Source organism: Choristoneura fumiferana, chromosome 16 (assembly GCF_025370935.1).
Source record: "Choristoneura fumiferana chromosome 16, NRCan_CFum_1, whole genome shotgun sequence".
Taxonomy (NCBI): domain Eukaryota; kingdom Metazoa; phylum Arthropoda; class Insecta; order Lepidoptera; family Tortricidae; genus Choristoneura; species Choristoneura fumiferana.
The window spans coordinates 11,598,106-11,619,629 of NC_133487.1; the positions used below are offsets into that span (position 1 = coordinate 11,598,106).

A 21,524-nucleotide genomic window follows, 5' to 3' on the forward strand; every position below is an offset into this window, starting at 1 on the left:
GTGATTTTAAAAGACCTATCCAACGATACCCCACACTACAAGGTTGGATGAGAAAAAAATCACCCCCACTTTACGTCTATGGAAGGTTCCATTTTGTCGGCATAGTTCACATACATATTCGCGTAAAATTACAGCTTTCTAGCATTGATAGTCCCTGAGCAAAGCCGCGGATGGGCGGACAGACAGACAGACAGACAGACAGACATGGTGAAACTATAAGGGTTCCGTTTTTGCCATTTTGGCTCCGGAACCCTAAAAAAGGAATTCCGTATTGCAACTGATGTACTTAAGCGTTAGTTTCCCGAGGAAAACGGAAAACATTTCGTCACTACAAGCGTATATGATCGTTAGTACTTAATTACACGTTATATTTTATAGAACTAGTTCTTTGTTTGGCACCCACCGCGCCGGGTAAATACGGCGGCGCGCTGCGCGTCCCCTCAATGTGTGAACACGCGCGGCGCGGGTCGGCCAACGATATCGCCAGAGCGTGTTGAATGTTCTATATTCGCAATTTTTGTGAAGTTCCATCAAGTTTTTAGTTTGTGAATAAGAAGAAATACAAACTGAAAAGTAAGTTATTTTTTTATTACTAGTATTTTAAAAGAGCTACAGCTATTATCTCAAATTTCCTAGTTACGACACATAAATTAAGTAGGTACCGAAATTAAGTTACTCGATTCTGTATATTTGCTGGTCTGGAATTCAAATTCAAAATTCAAATCATTTATTCAGTAAATAGGCCGCAATGGGAACTTTTACGCGTCATTTTTTAAAACTACCAGCGCTTTCGGAAATACCATCATTGCCAAGAAGAATACGCCGCAAGAAACTTGGCAGTCATTTTTTTCAAAATAAAATAATTACAAATAAAATACTTAAAACTACAGTACACAATAAAAGAAAATAAATAAATGATAAGAACAATAATAATACAGGGATGTATGGGGCCATTAGTTACAAAACTAAAACTAAACATGTAACTATATCTAGGTCCAGTGGAAGTGTAGAATGCTTCCACCGTCATGAATTAAAAATAATAATAATAATTTGATTCTGAAATATACATTTCAGGTCAAGTAACCATTAAGCTTTATTAAATTAATATCTAGCATATCCCGTGTCGTATTTACAGTGAAATGTTTAAAGTTTCCTTAAACAGTTGTAGAGCATCCGACCCGAGCAATAGTTCGCGATTGTTAAAGTCCCATAGTCGTAATAAGCGATTGTGAGTGTGTGGTGACTGATTTGATGAATGTTCACGGTCTAGTGAGTCGATTTTTAAAAACACAACCATGAAAATACAGATTATATCACTCAATAATTGTTTTAAAAATTTGAGTTGACCTTGAAATATGAGAAAAGATTTTAGTTTGTTCTTAGGTCATAAATTTAATTCAAGTGCTAATTTGATAGCAAATACAGATCGAATTTGATACAGATCGAACTACTTTCTAAAAGTCTGCTGTCTGATCACATTATTGTCTAACAAAAAATCATATAAGTAATGTTGGTTAAGTGGATCAAGTAAAATAAAATATACACCAATATTTTTTTGTGAAAAATATCATTGTTGACATAAGCATTTTCCTGACTGAAGGTAGGTACTATTTGTTCACTAGACATTGTAACCCGACCTACATAGATAAGTAGGTATAGGTACCAAATTTCAAGTCAATACGATTACTGCAAGTGAGTTGAAGCTTGTTAATACTTACGTTAAAAAATATGGATATCAATCTGCTTTTAACTAGATTCAAATTAATGCCGCTACTCCCAGATAGTCAACAATGCGTTATCGGATTGGTTACGGCGACAGTTGCCTTGCACTGGTGCTCGTCACTTCGAGGTCTTGAAGCGTACTTCGAGGCAGTTTCCGCAGTCAATCATAGCTGTTATCTGCTAATGTGACCCTATGTCATGTACGCTGCCTTTTTGAGAAGCAGCCGCGCCTTTCGATATCATGTATTAGATTATGTGCGCTTACCGTTCTCACTCAGCCAAGTGTTCAAACTCGCTTATAGTTCCGCGAATATAAGTCTAAATGATTCATTTTGATACAAAAGCCTTAGGTGATTTGTGTTCGTTCCTTTATTTTTACAAGTAGGGAATAAAAAACATCGACATGGTTAGGTACATCTATAATGTATAGTATACACAACCTGAAAAATATCTTTTCGAACAGAAGAAGTTATGTTAAAGAAAAGTGACAAAAACGGCCATAACAGTTGTAACAAAATACTCAACTGTAATACATATATCAAATTTCATCATAATTTTACTGACCCTATGTTATCTCTGTCGATAATTTAATGGAATTTACTTTGTCAATGGTAAGAAATAAAGACAATGCTATGCATTATGCCCTAACGTCTGTTCTATCTAGGTATATTCACCTCGTTTCGAATGACTTACGACATCATAGTACACTAATAACGACTTCCCATTCAGCTAATCATAACATATGTAAGCAGGTACACCACAAGTACAGTTGAGTGCAAAGGTACATATCAATTTCTGTATACATATTTACTGATTGAAGCTTCAGCTATTATTAGTTCAGGAAAAAAATACATTTTTGACTTCAGTGACGGTTCAAGACAGAGGGCTGAAAATTGGAGTATTTCTTAATTATGAGATGATGGCAAACGATTCACATTGAGATATTCCTGTATTCCTTTTGGGAGCCACTTCTTCCTTATCCTGCCAGACTTTATTATTTTTGCACTTGTGCCATCCCTGTAATATTCACTTTCTTCACGGGTTTGTTATTGAAAATCTAAACTGCATGCTGCATGGAGTGGAAATTTTAAATTTGGTTCGGTTTGGACCCCTTATAAAAACCGGCCAAGAGCGTGTCGGACACGCTCAAAATAGGGTTTCGTAGCCATTACGAAAAAATTAAGTAATATTTTTCTAAGGATTTTGTATTTTATACGGAATCTTCAGTTTAGGTATATTTTATACCTTAGGCTGCTATTTACTCATAAACTACTAATAAATCTCAAGAAAACTTGGCCGCTATAGTTTTCCTTGAAATTTTGATATACTTACTACCATCCTGCATTTTTTCAAATTTTTCCACCCACCGGTTTAGATTTTAGAGGGGGGGACGCTCGATTTAAATGAAAATTTGCACTTTAAAGTTGAATATTTCGCAAACACATTCCTGAATCGGTTTTAAAAGACCTATCCAACGATACCCCACACTATAGGGTTGGATGAGAAAAATAAATCACCCCACTTTACGTCTATGGAATTGTACCATTTTGTCTGCATAGTTTACCCATATATCTGTGCAAAATTACAGCTTTCTAGCATTGATAGTCCCTGAGCAAAGCCGCGGACGGACAGACAGACAGACAGACAGACATGGCGAAACTATAAGGGTTCCGTTTTTGCCATTTTGGCTCCGGAACCCTAAAAATTGATCATCATCAAGTTTTTAATTAAGACGTCTATGGTCTATCTATCTTTTTCATAAATTAAGACAAGTAAAACCTTTCACTCAATAGACAACAAGTCGGATTTTTTGAATCCTCGGTAATTTGATCATTATAGCAGGCACGTATGTATAGGAATATTCATATATGTGATTATTGTACCTTTAAAGGTATCTTCCAATAGGCCTAATATTTTTTCTTGAAGTAAGTATAGGTACACTTACGCATTATGACGCTCAAATTATAGGTCATTTGAGCACCTACGTCTATTTAGCTGTAGATACTTACGTTACACTTGGGTGGGTTCTATAATGGATTGGTTAAATAGGTGATCAACGGTTGAATAGGTACTTTGTAAAAACCGCACCTGAATTATGTCTGTTTTGTGGTACAGTCAAGGGCAAAGATATCGACACGGCCAAAGTTACAAAAATATGTATACACGACTTTATGCGCTGAACATTAAGGCCGTGTATATATATTTTTGCAACTTTGGCCGTGTCGATATCTTTGCCCTGTACCTAGTTAATAGGCTTATGTAGTGACATTCTTACGTCAGCGATCTGAATAGGTACAGTCAAACAAGGTAAAGTCAACGAAGATGCGGCCAATGTTACAAAATTATGTAGGTACACACGACTTTAATGTTAAGTTAATAAAGTCGTGTATACATTTATATAACTTTGGCTGTATTCATCTCTTTGTAGTTCACTGTACTTATATTTAGAGTACAGTCGCGTTCATAATCTTGTGAGCAAAAATTTGATCAAAAATATCTAACACGCTTCTACGCCGTTAACAATAGAGTCGTGTTCAGATATTTTTGATCCAATTTTTGCTCAAGTTTATGAACTCGACTGTACATAGTACCTATTTAAGTACTACTTATATTTCGAAAGATCTTTGGGTCGAGGACAGTGATTCAAACACCAGTGATAGATTGGGAATCTTATTTTTAAAATTTCGTGATACAAAGTCGCAGAACAACAGAACTGTTCTACGTTCTATTTTTTTTCGGTTTGTTTTTGTTGACTTTTTTTATGCCAGTTTAAGTATGTTTAACTTCAGCAGTTGATGTGTACACTCTCCTAGATGTAGGTATACTCAATACAACGTGTTATTTCTGATTTCCGTTAAGTTTATTAATTGATCCTAGCCATTATTACTCATATTTTTTAATATACCTACCTATTTATTTTCGGGATGTACCTATTCATAGCCTACCCAACGAAGACCAAAAACTGCCTGTCAGGGGAAAAAACTCGTATATAAGCGAATTTTGGCATAATTGTAGGGAATGGTGTTTAAACCACCTACTAAAAGTACTGATGGGTGAGGGTGGAGCTAACTTGGGGGTGTAAAGGTTTTATTTTTTAGTTTTTCGTAAATAACTCGTAAATGCTGGCACACAGCAAAAAAGGTTCTAAGACATAAGTAATCTACATAAAATTTTCTACAAAAAGACTATACATTTTTTCTCTGAGATCAATATTTCACAAGATATGGCGGAAAGAAGATGGACAGTAAAAAATAAGCACATTTCTTTAAGTAAGTATGGCGACGTATGGATGTTTGTTACTCTTTCACGCAGAAACTACTGAACGGATTTGCATGAAATATATTGATCTCCGAGAAAAAATGTATAGAATCTTTTTTGTAGAGAATTTTATGTAGATTACTTATGTCTTAGAACATTTTTTGCTGTGGGCCAGCGTTTACGAGTTATTTACGAAAAACTAAAAAATGGGACCTTTACACCCCTACCCACCCATCAGTACTTTTAGTATGTGGTTTAAAACATAATTCCCTACAACTATGCCAAAATTCGCTTATACACGAGTTTTTCCCCTGATTTTCCTTCGTTGGGTAGCTTAACAAGCAATTTGCTTCTGGAAATTATGTTCTTATATAGATTTGCATCGCCACCCAAAGAACTAATACTAGTTATCGTATAAAACAAGAAAAAAAAGACCAAATTAAAAAAACCTTTTTTATGTTGTTGTAAAGTAGTGACGCCTCTAGATTTTTTTCTCAGAATGGACCAGACATTGACCTCTACTACTTGCCTACCTAAGTAGTTATCAAAACTTTCTAGGCGGTACTTCTACCAAAAATTAGCAAAATGAATAAATATGAGTAGATTTTAACCTAAACTCTATTAATACTTATTGTTTATTGGCCGAGTAACCATTAAAGTCAAAGGAAATTTTAAATTTGATATCTTAAATAATAATCACACGGCTGACCTCTGTAGCCTTTACAATTATTATCGTACAAATTCGTACTTAGTTTTTTATGTTTGACTATCTAACGCAGACAGCATTATTACTTACTGATTATTAGGAAGTTTGCTCTTATTTCGTTATCTAAATTGTTCTCCAATAGCTCTGAAACACTTGTGCGATTGACCAATTTATATACTCTATTATAATGAAACTAAAAGAAGTCAGTTCCTTAAAATTTTACATTTCATTGAGCTTTTATCGACAGAAAAGTCGTGCATCAAGTTTCAGAATTAGCCTAAGAAAGCAGCTCTTCTATTAAGCCCAAAAATTATTGAAAATAATTTATCCATTTATTTTAAGCTTTGATTTTGCTATTTATTTTAAGCTTTGATTTTGCTTGGAGTTTAGTTATTGAATGTCGTCACATTTCCTAGTACCTACCTAACCTAGTATCTCGTGGCTCATCACGGTGAAAAGATCTCCGAGAATAATTAACTGAGAACAATTCAAGAAATGTAGGTTTCCATCGTAAACAAGAAAGGCAGATAAATAACACACGAGTCCATTTTGCCACCAATGGCCCGGTGACTGTCCATGACACCGTAGCGTGATATTTATAGCTACGCATATATCTCACAAAATAGATAAGCTAAAATTTACGCAATCAAATAACAGTTAACAATAAATATAAACAGGAAACTCTAGCATCTGCTAAAAAAACTTTATAGTTCTATGATTTAATAATGTCGTCTACGTCACACAGCGCTATATAGTCTATCAACATCAACAAGTTCGAAAGAAGTGCCCGTACCTAACATGACCCGGAAAAGTGAAAACTGTTGACATAGAACATGTTTGTTTCTTATTTCCTCGGGTAAATTATTAATTATTGATGTTTGCTTTCCAATGATCCTGTGGAGGCTTGGCTCGCTATCTGTCAAGTCCGTCGCACCAGGCAGACTCGCCGACTAGCGACCTTATCAACAGGTCGCGACCCTTTTCATTTAGGTATTGATAGACATCTTTTACTTTGGGTACAAAGTTTTTTCGATATTATTTAACATCTGCCAAATTACCAACATTAATAACTGACCAATTTTTATTTGTTATTAATTACGCGTTATGAATATTCAATATTCGCTATGGGAGGATTTAACAAATGACAACACCTTTAATATTTTGACTTCGTTATAATTTCGTTACTATTCACCGACATTACCTATGCTTTTTGACTGTCACCATTCACGAGCTATTGCTAAGAATGACAAAGGTTATCAAGCTAATGGCATAGTTCGCAGGAATTACATCGAAGTAATTATAAGTAATTACTTATCCCGCATCACCCCACTGCATGCGTAAATTGTAATAAACGTTGCACTATGGTTGATGCTCCATGTTTGTAAATAATTTTGTGTTTTTGCCTCGTCTTATCCGACTTGGTCATTAGAAATAGAAAACGAGATCTACGTAAATCTTCTACTGACCCAATACAATTTCTTTATCTCTCGGATTTCTGACTTGGTGGTTCCAAACTTGTATTTTGATGGTACAATTATACCTTTCTCGTCTACCGTCAGAAATCTGGGGATCATAATAGACCAAACGCTTTCTTGGTCGGCCCAAGTGACTGATGTCAGTCGTAAACTTTTTGCCTCGCTACACTCGCTCATGTATAGGCACTTGCAACATTTTCTATCTCTCCAAACGAAAATTACTCTGGCTCAGTCTCTTTGCTTCCGTTGCTTGACCATGGCTATCTGGATCTGAGTGAGAGGGGCTTAACAAGGTTGACCGCCTTCAGATAATGTATGTATTCGATACATTTTTGGACTCCGCAACTACGACTACGTGTCTAATTTCAGGGTACAGCTGAAGTGGTTGCCTATAAGGGATCGCAGAAACATCCACGTTCTGTCATTTCTTTTCAACACTCTTTTTAATCCTTCTGCTCCCGTATACCTTTCCGAGCGTTTCAGCTACCCTAAATCTGTTACAGTGCCAGCTGCCAGGCTGTTAGGCGGTTACCGACCTCCATCAGGCAATCTCCCACCGTAGGATCTTTCAGGGAGGGCTTGAGAGGGATGTGGCTTACACCTTCTCCTTAAACATTTGAGGACATTCCTTTGTTTTATATTCGCATGTATAACATGTATTATGGTTATATATACATATATATCCATCATCATCCCAGCCAATATACGTCCCACTGCTGGGCACAGGCCTCCTCTCAGAACAAGAGAGCTTGGGCGATAGTCCCCCACTCGGGCCCAGTGCGGATTGGGAACTTCACACGCACCATAAATTGCTTCGCAGGTTTGTACAGGTTTCCTCACGATGTTTTCCTTCACCGCAAAGCTCGTGGTAAATTACAAATGTAATTCCGCACATGAATTTCGAAAAACTCAGAGGTGCAAGCCGGGGTTTGAACCCACGACCCTCTGCTGGAGAGGCGATAGGTCAAACCACTAGGCCACCACGGCTTTATAATATATATAGTAGTTTATTGATTTATTTATATCGTAGTTTATGTATTGTATTGTAAATTTTTGTTAAAAAAGACTGCATAGTAGCTTCCACTATTTTTGACTCTTATACTCTTTGTCGGACCGGAGTTATGGTTACTCCTCTCATCTAATCAAACGTTGAGTGGTAGAGATCCCTTAAAGAGATAAGCCCGCCTTTGTACAAGTATCCCGAAGTTTGTCAATTGTGTTTTGTTTCTTTTCTTTTGTACAATAAGAGTTTACATACATACATACATACTATGGGCGTACCCAGGGGGGCAAGGGAGGGCAGCTGCCCCCCTGGAAATTGTATGTTCTGTAATATATTACGCCTCGTTTACATTTTTGATTAGTGATTAGGGCGAGTTCATGTATTTTGTGTAACTACTTACATAAATTTTAGCTAAATTATTCCATTGGGTATGTAACCTGTAATGATAATTGTAAGTTTGGAAAATTAAAATAAATGAATAAATAAATTTTTTACTCGCATTCGCAGAAAATGTATTAAGTTGCTCCGTATGACAAAACAAGCGCGGGTGATCTGACCTAAAAATCTGACTTGCAGCCGCCTAGGCCAGAAGCTGGGTACGCCCATGATACATACGATTCCATCGTCTTCCCCTCTAATAATTAAACACGAGCTATCCGCGTTCGCAGCACTCCTGTAGCTGCATAGATTATCTCAATCACAGCATCAGAACGGTCTTGTGTGTAAATGACGTCATTTTCTTATATAAAATGTAGAACAAAAATAGCAACATGTTATGTCGTAAAGATTTACGCACGCGCCCAATTGCACCAAGGAGTCATTATCCAATTTTTAACAACATTATTCAATAGAGTGTGTTAAGGTCCGGTTCCAGATCAGCTCCTAAGTTATCAGCTCGTACGCAGCTCCAGTCGGCGTCGACTAGCCGCCCGAGGCGCTGGCTAAATATTTTATTTCAATCGAATAAAATAAATTTCATTACGATGTCGGCCGTGGCATCTAAGAGCGAACCGCAGAAGATAGGGGAAATGAGTGAGTCTGTGACAAATCTATTATCTAGCATCGTGGTTTTAATATTCTACATTTTTAACAACGATCTGTGCTTTGGATACATACCAACATAACATTTTTAACGGTACGACGAACGATAGTCCTCATTAAAATAATTATTTCGGTCCCAAGGTGAGCGTTTTTTAGGGTTCCGTAGCGAAAATGGCAAAAACGGAACCCTTATAGTTTCGCCATGTCTGTCTGTCTGTCTGTCCGTCTGTCTTTCTATCTGTCTGTCTGTCTGTCTGTCTGTCCGTCCGTCCGCGGTTTTGTTCAGGGACTATCAATGCTAGAAAGCTGTAATTTTGCAGGAATATATATGTAAACTATGCCGACAAAATGGTATAATAAAAAATTCAAAAATATTTTTTTTATAGTACCTCCCATTAACGTAAAGTGGGGGTGATTTTTTTTCTCATACAATCTTGTAGTGTGGGGTATCGTTGAATAGGTCTTTTAAAACCATTAGGGGATTTCTAAAACGACTTTTCGATTCAGTGATAAGTTTGCAAAATATTCAACTTAGTGCAAATTTTCATTAAAATCGAGCGTCCCCCCTTCCCCCCCATCTAAAATCTAAACCGGTGGGTGGAAAATTTAAAAAAAAATCACAATGGTAGTAAATATATCATCAAACTTACAAGGAAAACTATAACGGTTAAGTTTTCTTGAGAATTATTAGTAGTTTAAGAGTAAATATCGGCCTAAGGTATAAAATATACCTAAATTTGGAATATTCCGTACAAAATACGAAATCCTTAGAAAAATATTACTTATTTTTTTCGTAATGGCTACGGAACCCTATTTCGGGCGTGTCCGACACGATCTTGGGCGGTTTTTTTCACTGTCTTGGGAAATGCTCGTATATTTTCTTTACTTACATTAGTCTCTCTTTTTTTAACGTGAATGTTTTAGTGGTTCTTGAAACTATTTTCTGACGTAATTTGGATATTTTAAATCGCTTAAATATTGCAGTCAGAAATTTGGTTTACCCGAGGTGTGTCAATGCGGCATTCTTTCTTTATTGTTATTGTAATGTCGCATCAATTGATTTCGCACAATAATGTAGCATTTACATTTTCTTTGACTGAAATAGTTAGCATTTGAAACTGTTTTGATATACAAACAGAAATTATGAGGATTCTTATACAACAAAACCCTTAGACCGTCGACTCTAAAAACAAATTAACTTATTTATATCATAAACTACAAACTCGTTCTGTAAAAGTTAACATTTAGTTATAATAATTGCTATAAAATTCTCAGTAGGTAAGTAAGTATTACTTTTTTTGACAAAATATAAAATATCAACATAATAATGTATTATTAATCGTGTACCTAAATCTCAATCAGACTAGACTTTTAAATAGAACCATATAGCGCGGCAACACTTTACTAATGCCGGGCCGCCCGGACTGGACGAATCCTTCGCCGCGCCCCAGCAGCCAATCACGGCTAAGCGTGGTGTACCGCGCGTGGACGCACCAATGATACGTTCCCGCCGTCCCCGCGCAGTACGACCGACGCCGCGTTACGAGATGTGACTTTTCTATAAACTCGTCCGTATTTAAGAATTCTGATACGAATCTAATAAGATTATGTTTATTTCTTGTGCTGATGCTGTGTCATATCATTAAAACTATTATTTGATGTGCGTACTGCGTTTTCTTTTCGTCACATGCCTGCGCGCACGAACCACCCTTTGTAAGCAAGCTAGCCGGTGCTACAACCACTTTTTTGTATTTTGTGGTACTTCGACTACATTTGAAAGAGGTCGGAGCTTCCAATTTACTACATTTTATAGTAATTGTTTGATAGGGTAACAATTAATACCTAGACTGAAGCTCTTACAAGCGGCAGTCTCCAATTCACCCATAAGCCTGCCTGCAGCGTCATTGGCAAGGGTTCACATTTGGTGTGAAGAGGCGCAAAAAGAATATTTTTTCTGGTGGTCTTTGAGTATCGCGCTTCTAAAGGGCCAAACAATTTTTTAAATCTAAGCATATAAAAGAGTAAATTAAAGAGTTACTAAATGCCTGACTCACTGACCGATAGACAACGCGCAGCCTAAGTCACTGGAGTTAGATAATTAAAATTCGGCACAAATATTCCTAGAGGCTCATAGAGGTGCACTTGGACGGGATTTTTCAAAATTTCACGGGATAGAGATTCAAAATGGCCCTATCTCCTCTCCTATAATTATTAGAAATATCAAATTTGGTATACAAGTAAGTTATTATAAGATGTAAAAAGTGCTTTAAGGATTTTCCTAAATTTCAACGGGATAACAGTTTTTAATGATCCAAGATTATTTACACTTGATATTATGTTTGTTACGGGATGTAGATGTCCTCCTTTTAACTCACATTCCTAATCTACTCGACAATGCCCAACCGAAACCACCAGAGATAGAGACTGAAGAAATTTGGCAAACATATTTGTTGAGGGTCATTGTTAAACAAAATAAAAAACCGGTCAAGAGCGTGTCGGACACGCCCAAAATAGGGCTCCATAGCCATTACGAAAAAATAAGTAATATTTTTCTAAGAATTTCGTATTTTATACGGAAACAAATCACTGAATCTAAAAATCGTTTTAGCAACCCCCTAATTATTTTGAGAGACCTATCCAACGATACCCCTATATTATTACTATACGCTCGACGCTCGATTTTCATGAAAATTTGCACTTTAAAGTTGAATATTTCGCTAACAGATCACTGAATCGAAAAATCGTCGTAACAAACCCCTAATGGTTTTAAAATACCTATCCAACAATAACCCACATTATAGGATTGGATGAGAAAAAAAATCACCCCCACTTACGTCTATGGGAGGTACCCTAAAAAAAAATTTTTTTAGTTTTTTATTATAGGTACCATTTTGTCGGCATAGTTTACATATATATTCGTGCAAAATTACAGTTTTCTAGCATTGATAGTCCCTGAGCAAAGCCGTGGACGGACGGACAGACAGACAGACAGACATGGCGAAACTATAAGGGTTCCGTTTTTGCCATTTGGGCTCCGGAACCCTAAAAAGTGCCTAATCCAATAAATAAAGTTTTCGTATAGCAACCGTGCATGAATTTGTGGATCTTCAAGAAACTATAGTCTACTCTTTACACAAGGGGCCGGCAATTCGCCTGTAATTTTACTTACATTTCAAGTGACGGTAATTGTTTTCTATCAGGGGATCCTGATATTTTTATTGTAGTTTAGCTTTGTTCAAAATTAATCTACTTAAGTCAATAGATCAAAGAGATTTACTTGATTAAATGAAAAAATGTTTTTTTTAATTCCAGTGTTGGACAATGATACAAAAGACGCCGAGAACCAGAAAGTCAGCGAGGACCCGCTGACAAGAGCTATCGGTGCCATCGGCAAGTGGCAGATATGGATATGCTTCGTTGTGTTCCTCGTCAAGTTTCCTGTGGCGTGGCATCAGATGAGCATTATATTCCTTGCGCCTCCGATGAACTTCACTTGCGCTGACACGCCCAGCGATATCTTCGATAACACATGCCATGCCAACTGCACAAATTATGAGTACGATCACAGTATCTTTAGTCAGACTATCATCTCACAATGGAACCTCGTATGCGAACGGCAGTGGCTGAAGAATCTCACACAAACCTTTTTCATGCTTGGAATCCTCGTCGGCAACATGGTCTTCGGTCACCTTTCCGATAGGTAAGTCATTTCGCGTAGGTGTATGTCTTATTATGTTAACAAGAAGTTACGGTCCTTAAATTGGGACATCCTGCCGTACGTTGGGTTCCGGAAACCATTACTTTAAAGGATCTGATTGCAAGTCATTGACCGAGTTGTAAATTTACGGCGTGCGAAAATGTCGCTGAATTGATTCTAAATTGCATTATTCAAGAATCGTAATTTATAGAATAATATTTACATAATTTAATTGAATCTCTCTCTCTCTCTCTCTCTCTCTCTCTCTCTCTTGCTCTCTCTCGCTCACTCTCTGGACATCACATTATTATTGATAGATTGTGTTACTTATTGTTGATATTTGCTAAACAGTGAAATATCAGAGTCTGATAGGAATTGAGGATAATCGAATCGTGATCAAAGCTGTCACGTTTCAACTCATACCTGTTTGACCACAAGCCCACATCATCTAAATGTTATTTTATATATTTAACAGAATAAATTTGCGTGAATTTTAATCGTGTTTTTGATCTTTGTGAATAGAGGTCTGGAAATAAAACGACACTTTAAAAAGTTAACAAACTTCCTCAAAGAAACTGCAGCACTACGGCTTTACATCTACTTTATATTCGATAACATTACAACAAGTTAGAATTCCTTACTGTTATTTTTTATTCTAAACAATTTATTTTTTAATATTCTAGGTTCGGTCGCCGAATGCCATTCCTGGCAGCTGTATTTTTGCAACTGATCTCTGGAGTAGCAACGGCCTACTCTGTCAATTGGTACATGTTTACCGCTCTACGATTTATGCTGGCGGTGGCGACAGGCGGTACCATGGTGACCAGTTTTGTCCTTACTATGGAGCTAATTGGTGCCAAATACAGGGAAACTGTTGGGATTATATACCAGATACCATTCAACCTAGGACACTTGATGCTACCGATGTTTGGCTACTATCTCCGCGACTGGGACAAATTTCAACTCGCGATCTCGCTGCCTTCGATCATCTTCCTGAGCTACTACTTCTTGCTGCCTGAATCGCCGAGATGGCTCCTCACTACTGGCAGAACCGATGAGGCTGTCAAGATTATGACAGTGGCAGCTAAAAGGTAAAGATAACATTATCTTGCTCAATTTTCTTCACATTTGTTAAGATTAATAACTTTCAATTATATTAATAATTGGCTTTTACCCGCGGCTTCGCCCGCGTGGAATTCGGTTATCGCGCGCTGTTCCCTCGGGATACATTTTTCCGGTATAAAAAGTAGCCATGTCACTTTCTGGCTCATAAACTATCTCTATGCCAAAAATCACGTCGATTCGTCGCTCCGTTTCGACGTGAAAGACGGACAAAAATACAAACAAACAAACACACACTTTCGCATTTATAATATTAGTATTTTGCAATTTCTTTTTATTAATGTAAAAGTTGCCAATTTTTAACCGTTCGAACGTGCCTCTATATGCATAAGTATTAGACTAGTGTCTTTCAACCGTGGGTCCCGATGCCTCGGGGCGACGTAGAATCTCGACAGAGGGGTCGTGGTAACTTCAAAACAAGCTTTTTTTACCACATAGTATACGTGTATTCAATATTTGTGCTATAAATAACGTGAGAAAATACAAATTACCTACTGAAAGTGGGGGCATTAACGAGCGAACTACAACGTTTTGCCTTGCTCCTACTCTACCACAACAAGCAAAAATGTGTGATAGCGGAGGAGCAAGATAATGAATGAATCTCTACAAAGTAACGCCTAAATCAATCAGTAGAGGGATCGCGTAATATTTTTTCCGACCGGAGACTTCTTATCGCCATGAATAAGGTGGTAAAACTATAAGAGATGCATTTAATAATTCCAGAAACGGCCGCCCAACCGATAACATCGCCGCGACAACTCAAAAGATGTGCGTGGATGTAGGAAGCGCCGGCGCGGGCGAGCACGCCTCGTTCCTAGCGCTGTTCCGGACACCGCGCCTGCGTACGCGCACCCTCGCCATCTGCTTCAACTGGTTCGTTTGCGGCCTCTGCTTCTTCGGCGTCTCTCAGTACATCGGACAAGTCTCCGGGAACATCTTTACCAACGTCGCCATATCTGCCGCTATTCAGGTAAATATACACTGTAGTGAAAAGATTCTATAGTCTTTTTTGCGTATAGGTTCAAGTATAGTCACGTAGCGTGCAAAAATATTTGACATATCCTACCGGCCCTAGAAATAGTGTCGTCCCAGATATTGATGCATGCTGTATGATGTCAAATATTGGTACTGGTGACTCTACATAAAGACGTAATTTAAGAGTACTAACACACATTTTTTTTAAATCTATCTTATGTTTACAAAAAGTAAATCGCATAAAGTAAATAAAAGTAATTATACATGCACGCCTACTGTAAAAAGAGGCTACTTTGCACCGATTTTTGCTCCAAATTTAGTAATCTTTGTTTTATTTTAAAAATTATTATGCTGTGGTATGTTCATATTATATTTTTATGTAAAGTAGATCACCCCTACTATCATGCTGGCTTGCTTAAACTACGTCATAATGTTGTTTTAATATATATATTAAAACTTTAATTTAGGAGCAATGTTACCCGGCGTTTGGGTAACTATACTACTGAATTTAATTTCATTCATAATTCATACTAAGTAGGAGGCGTTTGGTGTATTTTTACCCCATCATTATCATTGCACTCTGTATTATCACTCTACGGCGTCTGACAGGAAGAGAATAGAAAATATCGAAGTAAGAATTGAAGTTCAGTGTTGTCACTTTATATCGGTCTTTATATCGGAATCGGGTACCGGTACCGGGTACTTCGACCTGCAAGACATTTAAACAAAATACAGAACGAGCATAGTTAGGTACCTACCCAGTGGGGGGCAAAGTAGCCTCGTTTTACGGTACTGGTACGGTGCTGGTGCGCAAGAGAGTATTTCCGGATCTAGAAACTTTTAGTACCAGGACTAAACTGGACATTCGCGTCCATATTAGCTGACTAGCAAATCCCCCTTACCAGGAGTCGGAGTTTGTTTAGTAACTAAGCCGCTGAGACAAAGATACAGTTTAGTAAATTTTATTCTGCTTTTTTTAATGACGTCTAATGAATGAAAAATTTATATTAAGATTAGAATTAGGTACTAATTAGGTCTACGTGCCACACTGATCGAAATTGAAGTAGGTATAATAGTTACTAGACATTTGTATTACCTAACTAACCTAACCTATTTGCGAAGTGAAATATATGTAGAACAAAGATAACATCACAAATATTACGTATACATACCTACACATACTTAATGCTAGCAGTACACCCCGAAATTCAGTAAAAAGCTGCACATGGTGTTAAAAGCATGAAAATCGGAACGATTGATCTAACCGTCAACCCGTAGCACGAAAAAAAAACAAAAAAGGAGGGGAGTTATGACGTCATCTTTTTTTGTATGGAAAAAAAATTGTTCTGAAACCTATCGTGTGTGGTATCTAATGAAAGGGCTTACTAAGCCGATTCTAAAAACATATCACATTATTATATTTTAGTCACTTTTTTTTTAATTAAGCTAAAAATCATTTTCAATACATACCAAGTTTGGGCTCCTTCAGATATGATGCGGGTGAATCATATCCAATCCCAAAAAAGCAATTTTGAAAACATTTATGATGATAAATATTATGGCCTAAGGTCCCCACGAACATAGTCGTATGGAAGAATAAGACGAAAAATAGCTTTTAATACAGATTTATACCAGGTATTAAAACGAACTGTATGACTACATTTTTGTTTAAGTAATTTATTCCAAGTTATATTTTACTGAGATACCCAATTGACCATAGACTTAACGAAAAAAAAAATCAGTCATAAATAAACGTCTGTCTATGACTATGTGCTTGTTCAAAACAAAACGCCGCAGACTTGGAACTGATACAACAGTTGCCATTCTTACGATTAGATCAGGGTTACGACGCTTAAAGAAATGCTGCCATAACTACGACATTCCTAATCAAGTACTTAAAAAAAATAGGTACTATGGCAAGTTATGAAAACGCGAAGCCTGATGACCCAGAACCAAGCACAAGTGGAGTACAATTGGTTTTGACTTACGAAGATTCTGACTGCCAAGGTTAAAAATTCGATTAAACTATGCTTCAAACTTGGCTCTTTTCTTTAAAAAAATAGCTCTTTTTTTAGATCTTTTTTAGATGTCTTTTGGCTATCTTCTCAAAAAAGAGTTGGCAAAACTACGCCGTCCACAAGGTCCAGTCAAAAACATCCTGAATACACACACAAACATCACGCCTGTATTCCCAAATGGGGTATGCAGAGCACACGAAACATTACCGCTTCGGAGCCACTTTTAGCAAATTTAGGTTTTAAATTCCTCGTCAATAATACTTATTAAATAATACATTATACCTATCGTCATACCACACTTGTTGCTGTTTGTTAAAATCATAATTGGTAACGCATTCCAATACCATGAGTACAGTCAACTGCAAAAAGATCGATACTGCCAAAAATATCGACTTTATTGGCTTATTATTAAGGTCGTGTGTACCTACATATTTTTGTAACTTTGGCAGTATCGATATCTTTGTATTGGACTGTACATTGTGCCTGCAAAAAATTGAGAGGCAATAACATTTTTACAAACTCGTATCATTTATCATTTGTGGGTTAACAATATTATACATATACCCGGGAACATTATTGTGATATTCCATTCCTGGTAAACACATCGCAATATCTTGTTCCTACTTATCCAGTTCGGTTGTTTTGCTTATCGGGCGTCTCGTCTCAACTACTTCAGATAAATCCAGTTGTAACCTAGCGGTTCTCCATTCGCTTCAAAATCTGTTATCATGGTAGATAATGCAGACTATAGTAGCTATACACGTGCGTTCAATTCTAGGTCAGTAGTTCAATGCGCAAGATGCAATGTGATCACAGGAATTCCGTAAACATGATCGTATTGTTTTATTCTATCCATCTGACGCGCAAGCAATGAGATCCCCGAGATTAAATGGTGCTTCTAAAATGTAGAACAAAAATTAATTTATTCGTAAAAAAAAATCGAATGTCTTAACATGTCTTAGGTATTTATTGTATGAGCAGTGGTTCCTGAAATAAATGGTTTATACTTATTATTAAATAGCCTAAACGATGAAAAAATTTTGGTTTTGTATATTTTCAGTATAGTGTTTTGACGTGGACACTTCAATAAAAGCTGTTAGGGACAGTTTAAAAGAGATGAGTTTTGTTTCCTTTCATTTTACCAAGTAACTGATGCAACGGATAGTTGCATTTCGTCAATTGTAAAAATACTAGTAAAAACTTATAATAAGTTATCTAACCATGTAAAATCTCCCAATGACAATAAGATGAAATTAGTAGTGATCATTCATGCAAAGTATGTAGTTTTTTTTTCCGAACGGACTGTTGCTGTTATATCATCTGGCTTTTACAGCTTATCAGAGAGAGAACCAGCTGCCCTCACAAGAACTTAGCATGCCAAAGGGAATTCCAATTAGATTTTACAAAGTACTTACACGTACCTCTTTTATTTACAGGTCCCTGGCACGTTGATATCCATCTACGCGAACAGAGTACTCGGGCGGAAGATAACGCTCATCAGCTCGAACTGCGTGACCGGGCTCAGCTGCCTGCTCATCATTGCCGTGCCGCACTCGGGCGTCGCGCACCTCACCCTCGGCTGCACCGGCCTCTGGGGCATGAGCATCTCCTTCGCCACCGTATACTTATACGCGGGAGAACTGTTCCCCACCGTCGTCAGAAACTCCGGCGTCGGCCTGTCCTCAACAGTCGCGAGAGTCGGCTCCATGGTCGCCCCGTTTGTAGCTACTCTTTCTGCCACTAGCTATTGGCTGCCTCCACTGGTCTTCGGAATCATACCTCTAGTCGGCGCGGGTCTTTGTATACTTCTACCCGACACGAGAGGCAAAAAATTACCCGACACGTTAGAGGAAGGCGAAAAGTGATTTATTTAATTTATACCGATGGGTATTCGACATTCGTGCCTTTTATCGGGTTCATTATCTAAATTCTAATAGTTACGGTTAATAAGAGTTTTCATAGCAAGGTAAGGCGAAAACGAACTATGAATTGGCATTATTCATTATTTTACCAATGTACCCTGATTCAAAAACCATTTCAAGGGATAGAGTTTTTGAACATTTTTGTCCTATTCTGATCTAAAAATACTTAAGGGTTACGAAATTATATAGCGCAGTGAACAAGAGTAGTAAAAGTGAAAAACGCCAATTCGACAATATAAGAATAAGTAATTAAATACATACAGACTTAAGGATAGAGTATCGATGGCCAACGAATCCAAAATCGTTAATAATTGACAATTTAATTTGACAAAGGTCCCATATGGGACACATCCTAATTCAAGCGGCTAAGTAATCAAACATGAAATATACTTACCAAAATATATATTATGTTTTCAAATGCATATGGGTGTTTAATAGGTATTTAAATATGTATCTATATAATTACTAGCCTTTGCCCGCGGCTTCGCTCGCGTTAACGTGGTTAACGTGGGGTAACATACATTTACTTTATGCGATCCTTTTTCGTGTTTTGATTGATTTTTCGGAGGATTACATGGAAATACAAATACATACATACGTTGTTTTAGACAGATGGTGCAAATTTTGGAATTCAAAAATCAGCCTGCATACGTAAATGGATTTGTGTGATTTGTGTGTGTCCTTACAGAGTGGAGGTAGAGGGATTGCATGGACACATTCACATGCATAAAAGTAGCTATTATAAAGGTCGCGGGTGAGCAAAGTAATTGTGTCAGTTCGTTGAACGTACATGTAAAATTTCGTTTTTAATTAGTTTAGCTTGTGCGTTTTCTGATTCAGTTGGTATATAAAATCCTCTTTATTCGTTTTGTCCCGTGGGATATTCGGAAAATCTTTGTTTTTTTTACCTATTAGTATTATCTACCTGCATGCCAAATTTGAAGTCTCTAATATTTATAATTACGGAGTTAGGGCCACTTTGAAGCGAAAATATAAACCCCATTTTATTCCCTATCCCGTGGGAATTTTGATAAATCCTGAAATTGTTTTTAACTGTTAGTATTACCTAGTTGCTCGCCAAATTTGAAGTCTCTAATAAATAAGTTACGGAAAAAGGGTGATAAATTGAAAGTGAAAATACGAATCCCATTTATTCACTATCCCGTGAGAATTTCGGAAAATCCTGAAAAGGGTTGTTAGCTGTTAGTATTACCTACTTGCATGCCAAATTTGAAGTTTCTAATAATTATAGTTTCGCAAATAGGGTCATTTTGAAGTGAAAATATAAATCCCACTTTATTCTCTATCCCGTGGGAATTTTGATAAATCCTGAAAACAGTTTTTAGCTGTTAGTATCACCTACTTGTTCGCCAAATTTGAAGTCTCTAATAATTATAATGACGGAAATAGGGTCATTAATTAAAAGTGAAAATATAAATCCCATTTAATCACTATCCCGTGGGAATTTCGGAAAATACTGTATACCGTTTTTAGCTGTTAGTATTACCTACTTGCATGCCAAATTTTAAGTTTCTAATAATTATAGTTACGGAAATAGGGCCATTGCAAAGTGAAAATATAAATTCCATTTATTCCCTATCCCATGGGAATTTAGAAAAATCCTTTCTTAGTGCGCGTCTACACCTATTAAGGAACATATTATGTTCCAAATTTCAAGTTTCTAGGCCCAGCGGTTTGGGCTGTGCGTTGATCTGTAAGTCAGTCAGTCAGTCAGTCAGTTTCTTCTTATATATATATATATATATATATATATATATATATATATATATAGAGAGAAGAGATTATCCGTAGCTTAGTACCCATAACACAAGCTTTGCTAAGCTTACTTTGGGACTAAGTCAATTGGTGTGAATTGTCCCGTGATATTTATTTATTTATTTATATTGGAATTAGATAAATGAATAAAAATAACAATGAGTAGGAGTTTCATATTAGTTGTTTAATCCTAGTTCGCTTTCTTCTTACTATACTATGAAAATTGGGAATCCTACTAGTAATGTATAAATAATGTGTTAGTTATGAGAAAGATATGTTTTTTTTTCATTTTTATACATAAGTAAATCAGAAAACCAACAGTTGTATTAAATATATGGTAGGAAGATACAAGGTGGCTGATTGAAGTAATGATAATGGCAGCAACAAAAAGTCACCATTTCCATTACAAATTGCATAGAAGACTATAGAGGGTCTATTTCTGTTATAGGCTGTGATAATTTAGTAGTAAAACTGTGTATTTGATAATTTTTAAGACGAAAAAATAAAGAAACGTTATTTTATTTGTGTGTCTTATTAAAATTTAAACTTTACATATTGGTATTTTTTATTATGCGAGAAATTGTTCCAGCATCCACACATCCGTCAAGGATAAAGTTATGTGACGTATCATCGGAATTAATATTATCAAGAACAAGTTGCAATCTTGTAAACCTACCTAATATTTACTAGTCTGGCGTGATAAGTAGACAGCGTTACACTGCCGTTCGAATGAGTTTTGTGATAGCAAAAGCAGATTACATGATATGATATCGAAGTAAAAAAAAAATTTAACCGACTACAAAAACTAT

At 36.7% G+C, this 21,524-nt stretch overlaps 1 protein-coding gene across 3 annotated transcripts; it reads left to right on the forward strand.

Moving 5' to 3' along the window:
• Positions 1–406: 406 nt before the first annotated feature.
• On the forward strand, positions 407–21,236 carry LOC141436142 (organic cation transporter protein-like). 3 transcript variants are annotated; one of them, XM_074099015.1, is made up of 6 exons: positions 407–573; positions 9,016–9,196; positions 12,518–12,905; positions 13,586–13,993; positions 14,748–14,994; positions 18,454–21,236. In XM_074099015.1, exons 2-6 carry the CDS (start codon positions 9,148–9,150, stop codon positions 18,880–18,882), a joined length of 1,521 nt encoding a protein of 506 aa, XP_073955116.1. In that variant the 5' UTR covers positions 407–573; positions 9,016–9,147; the 3' UTR covers positions 18,883–21,236. The 3 variants fall into 3 exon arrangements, with proteins under 3 accessions (XP_073955116.1, XP_073955117.1, XP_073955119.1); XM_074099016.1 differs by having other exon boundaries at positions 9,027–9,196; XM_074099018.1 differs by lacking the exon at positions 9,016–9,196.
• The last annotated feature ends 288 nt before the right edge of the window (positions 21,237–21,524 follow it).

Excerpts from the sequence above, each read along its gene's own strand:
- LOC141436142 (XM_074099015.1), top strand. The coding sequence starts at position 9,148 with ATGTCGGCCGTGGCATCTAAGAGCGAACCGCAGAAGATAGGGGAAATG. Across the intron at positions 9,197-12,517 it reads GCAGAAGATAGGGGAAATGA|TGTTGGACAATGATACAAAA; the intron begins GTGAGTCTGTGA and ends TTTTAATTCCAG. Across the intron at positions 12,906-13,585 it reads TTCGGTCACCTTTCCGATAG|GTTCGGTCGCCGAATGCCAT; the intron begins GTAAGTCATTTC and ends TTAATATTCTAG.